This window comes from Nicotiana attenuata, unplaced genomic scaffold, assembly GCF_001879085.1.
Source record: "Nicotiana attenuata strain UT unplaced genomic scaffold, NIATTr2, whole genome shotgun sequence".
NCBI lineage: Eukaryota > Viridiplantae > Streptophyta > Magnoliopsida > Solanales > Solanaceae > Nicotiana > Nicotiana attenuata.
In genome coordinates this window covers 46002-50098 of record NW_017673066.1, presented here as the reverse complement: position 1 = coordinate 50098, position 4097 = coordinate 46002, and the positions used below count along the sequence as shown (strand labels likewise).

At 33.9% G+C, this 4097-nt stretch overlaps 1 protein-coding gene across 2 annotated transcripts; it reads left to right on the top strand.

Moving 5' to 3' along the window:
* The first annotated feature begins 477 nt into the window (after window positions 1-477).
* LOC109215354 (protein indeterminate-domain 9-like) lies at window positions 478-3553 on the top strand. 2 transcript variants are annotated; one of them, XM_019379399.1, is made up of 4 exons: window positions 478-955; window positions 1427-1823; window positions 2369-2643; window positions 2741-3553. In XM_019379399.1, exons 1-4 carry the CDS (start codon window positions 811-813, stop codon window positions 3352-3354), a joined length of 1431 nt encoding a protein of 476 aa, XP_019234944.1. In that variant the 5' UTR covers window positions 478-810; the 3' UTR covers window positions 3355-3553. The 2 variants fall into 2 exon arrangements, with proteins under 2 accessions (XP_019234944.1, XP_019234945.1); XM_019379400.1 differs by lacking the exon at window positions 478-955 and adding an exon at window positions 1282-1304.
* Window positions 3554-4097: the final 544 nt, after the last annotated feature.

Genomic DNA, 4097 nt, shown 5'->3' with positions numbered 1-4097 from the left:
GATTACGCTTGAACGAGTCGAGTGTCTATCAGAAACAGTCTCTATACCTACACAAGATAAGGGTAAGGTCTAGGTACACCATGCACAATATTTTTCCCAGACCCCTGAGTATGTTATTGTTGTTTGTTTACTTTCTTCAACAACTATGATCTTTGTAGGATTTTGAAATGGTAAAAACTTATTACTTGTGTACCCAATGTTTACATTAAGTACAAATATCTCTATTTTTCATTCACTGAATTATCACTTAATTAACTATAACTAAATGATATTCATTTTCACTTTAATCTTTAATTAGAAATGTTAAATTATTTAACTTGATATAAACGTCTAATAAAAATAAGTATTTACTACTACCATTTTGACTGGGGGATGGAGAAGTGGTCCACTTGAGTCTATGGCTGACCGACTTTAGAGACAAACGCCGTGTGAGATAAGGAATATATAATAGAGAAAAAGGAGAGAGAAGAAGAGAAAATATTCTTTCTTTTGGTAGCTGCCATAGTATTATAAGGTAGTAATAGTAGTTTTGTGCTACTAAAATCAAACACAAAGTGAGAGGGAGAGGAAAATCTCTATAACAACAAAGAAGTATTAGAAGAAGATGGAATAAAGCAGTAGTTATAACAACTATTGTTTGTTCTTATTTTAACTTTTACTTTCTGCTGAGAAACAAAACCTTGTACACTGTGTAATCTTGGGATTTATCTGTTTTCAGCAAATCTTTTGGTTTCTCCTGAAGTTGAGCTGGTTTTTTTGTTCCTTTTCTCTACTTAGTTTAATTTACTTCAAATTTTGAGCTTCAACAAAATGATGTCTGATAATGGACTTTCTTCTTTACCTTCTTCCATTAGAGGTCTCATTCAACAAGATCCAAACCCTAATAGTAATATTTCAAACCCTAATTCAAATCCGGCTTCTAATAAGAGAAAGCGAAACCTCCCAGGAAATCCTGGTAAGCACTTATATATAGAAAGTTATTAGCTTATGTCTACTTTTCAAGAACAGAGACGGATCCAAAATTTAAATTTAATGTGTACCAGGTTCTGAGTTCTGTGAAAAATATGAGCTCAAAACTGAATATTTATATTATGTTTCATGATTTTTTACATATATATCTATGGTTATACGAGGAGTTCAGTTGAACCACTCTCAACATTCTAAATCCGCCTCTGAATTCAAGAACATCTTTTATGTTTTCAATATTTTCTTTTCTTGTTTCCTTTTTTCTTTCTCTTGTTCCATCTTCTTGAGTCGTGGGTCTATCGGAAACAGCCTATCTGCCCCATCAAGATAGGGGTAAGGTCTGCGTACACACTACCCTTCCCAAACTCCACTTGTGGGATTTTACTGGGTCGGTCCTTGTTGTTGTTGTTTCTCTTGTTTTGTCATAATCAAATTTTTTTTTTTCTTTTTACTTAAACAGATCCAGATGCAGAAGTGATAGCTCTCTCACCAAAATTTCTGATGGCGACGAATCGATTCATTTGTGAAATCTGCAATAAGGGTTTTCAAAGGGACCAGAATTTGCAACTTCACAGAAGAGGTCACAATTTGCCATGGAAACTCAAACAAAGAACAAACAAAGAAGTGAAGAAGAAAGTTTACATTTGTCCAGAAAAAACTTGTGTACATCATGATCCATCAAGAGCTTTAGGGGATTTAACTGGAATTAAAAAGCATTTTTCAAGAAAACATGGTGAGAAGAAATGGAAGTGTGAGAAATGTTCAAAAAAATATGCAGTTCAATCTGATTGGAAAGCTCATAGTAAGATTTGTGGGACTAGAGAGTATAAATGTGACTGTGGCACACTTTTTTCCAGGTAACTCGTGACTTTATTATTAATGAAGATATATCTGAATTGAATAAATCAAATGTCTTTATCATCATTTAGTTTCTTTACTGGAGAATCTATTAGAGAATGTAGTGAGTACCTATGATTAGTTTGCTGAGGAAATAAATGCTTTTAACTCCATGTGAATTTAATTCAATGTACCGGTATCACGAGCAGATTCAATTGAACCCATTATTTTTAGCATTGACCATAAATATATATACACATGAGGAATCTTGAAAATATAAATACTAAATTTTGAATCAATACTCACTAAAAAAATAGAATTAGCTACGAACTTTGTCGCCAATCAATTGCTAAATCGCTCGCACCTAACATAATTTCTTGATGATCTGTCCCTAAATCGGATTAGCGACAAATTTTTCTATTTAGCTACCGAATTTGTCCGTCGCTAATTCCTGTTTTTTAGTAGTGATATATTTTCAGAGAATTCAGACCTTGAATGCATTGGATTTAAATCTTGAATTCTTCTTTGACCTTTTTTTAAATGTTTTTTCTTGAAAATGAAACAGAAAGGACAGCTTTATAACACACAGGGCTTTCTGCGATGCATTAGCTGAAGAAAGTGCAAGGTTTACATCAGATCCAAATACAGCAAATCTTAACTTGAGAAATCAATTGATGAATGGTGGGATGACTAATCAGCAGCAGCAAAGAGGAATAAATTCTCAATTTGGTTCTTTATTTAGGCCTGAATTAATGGGATTAGGATTAGACCCTTCAAGTCAACTTAATCTTGATGGACAAAAACCAAGGCTCCCACTTTGGCTTGACAATGCAAATTCAGGTAACTATTCTGAAGTCAGTATTTTCAACACGAAATATAATAAAGTCAATGATTTCGGTCTAATAAGTACATTAAAATGCTGAATCCGCGTCTGCAGGTAGTCCAAATGACTTTTTGGCAACACCATCAAGCACAACAAGTAGTTTGCCTCATGATTTAGTTCAAATGGCATCACATAGCAGCAATAACCAATGGTTCATCAATGGCAATGGTCCTTCCTCTTCGTCGATGGCATCGCCACGAGTAGTGCTAAAGGAGGAAGAAGAGATTAATAACAGAAGAAATTTATCTGGGAGTACTATTAATAGTTCAATGTATTACAATAATAGCCAACAAGAAACAACTCCTCCTCAAGCAGCTCATATGTCAGCAACAGCACTTTTGCAAAAAGCAGCCCAAATGGGATCAACAAGGAGCAGCAATTCAGCACTCTTTAACAGTACTGGATTTGGGCTAATGGGGTCATCTAATTTTGGTTCAACTTTAGCTACTCATGACAATATTCAAGGAAATAATGGCCTGTTATTAGTGGACACAAATGCAAATTCTTTGATGATGATGCAAAATAAAGGAAAGCAAGTAAATATTCCTAGTGGAAATACAACTGAAGGCAGTTTAACAAGAGATTTTCTTGGTGTAGGAGGGAATGAAAACAGGCCTTTTTTGCAACAAAGAGAACTGGCCAAGTTTGGTAATTCTGCTATTTTTTAGTAGGTGACTAGAAATTCTTTTTTTCCTTTAATTGGAATCGTACGATGTGCTGATGAAGAAAGCAGAAATATTTAGAGATCTTGTGAATTGTGGGGGCCACTGGAAGAGACTTGACAAAAAGTGACATGGCAATCACAAGGCAGGCTTTTTCCTACATTGTATTATTTGCTGCATGTAAAAAGATTTTTACCTTTTATTATTTTAACTTTTTAAATGTTATTTTATGCTCCTCGTGTTTTATGGACCACGAACTGTGAACCTGTGACTATATTTGTTGTCACCGCCATAGTGATAAAAACTTAGATTTCTGAAAAAGTTTATTGGTATTTTGTTTGTAATTTTTTGAAAATTTTATTTTCTTAATTTTCTCACGTAGATGTCCATTCACCTGATACGTACAATGAAAGACGGTTGTCAATAGCGTGGCATATCTTAGTTTGGACTATTAGTTGATGAGATGTTCTTAGTCTTTCACGAGTAGAGGTGGATCTATAATTTTATATTTACGAATTCTAGAACGGGACTACTTATTGGTTCGGAATAGATAATTCATGTACATTAAATAAAAAATTTAATAAAAATAGCCAAATTGTGCCAAAGATAATGAGAATTGTGCAAAACCCATAATATGTGTTGTAGCTCCGCCTATGTCCACGAGTCTCCCAAGATTATTAAATCTGGCCTGGAAGTTTTGGATAAGTTTTTATGAATTTCTAAGCAAGAATTAGCATAAATCTTTGGTT

Bases quoted from the DNA above. Each gene is read 5' to 3' on its own strand.
- LOC109215354 (XM_019379399.1), top strand. From the start codon at position 811: ATGATGTCTGATAATGGACTTTCTTCTTTACCTTCTTCCATTAGAGGT. The intron at 956-1,426 runs GTAAGCACTTAT...TTACTTAAACAG, and splicing joins AAACCTCCCAGGAAATCCTG to ATCCAGATGCAGAAGTGATA. The intron at 1,824-2,368 runs GTAACTCGTGAC...AAAATGAAACAG, and splicing joins TGTGGCACACTTTTTTCCAG to AAAGGACAGCTTTATAACAC.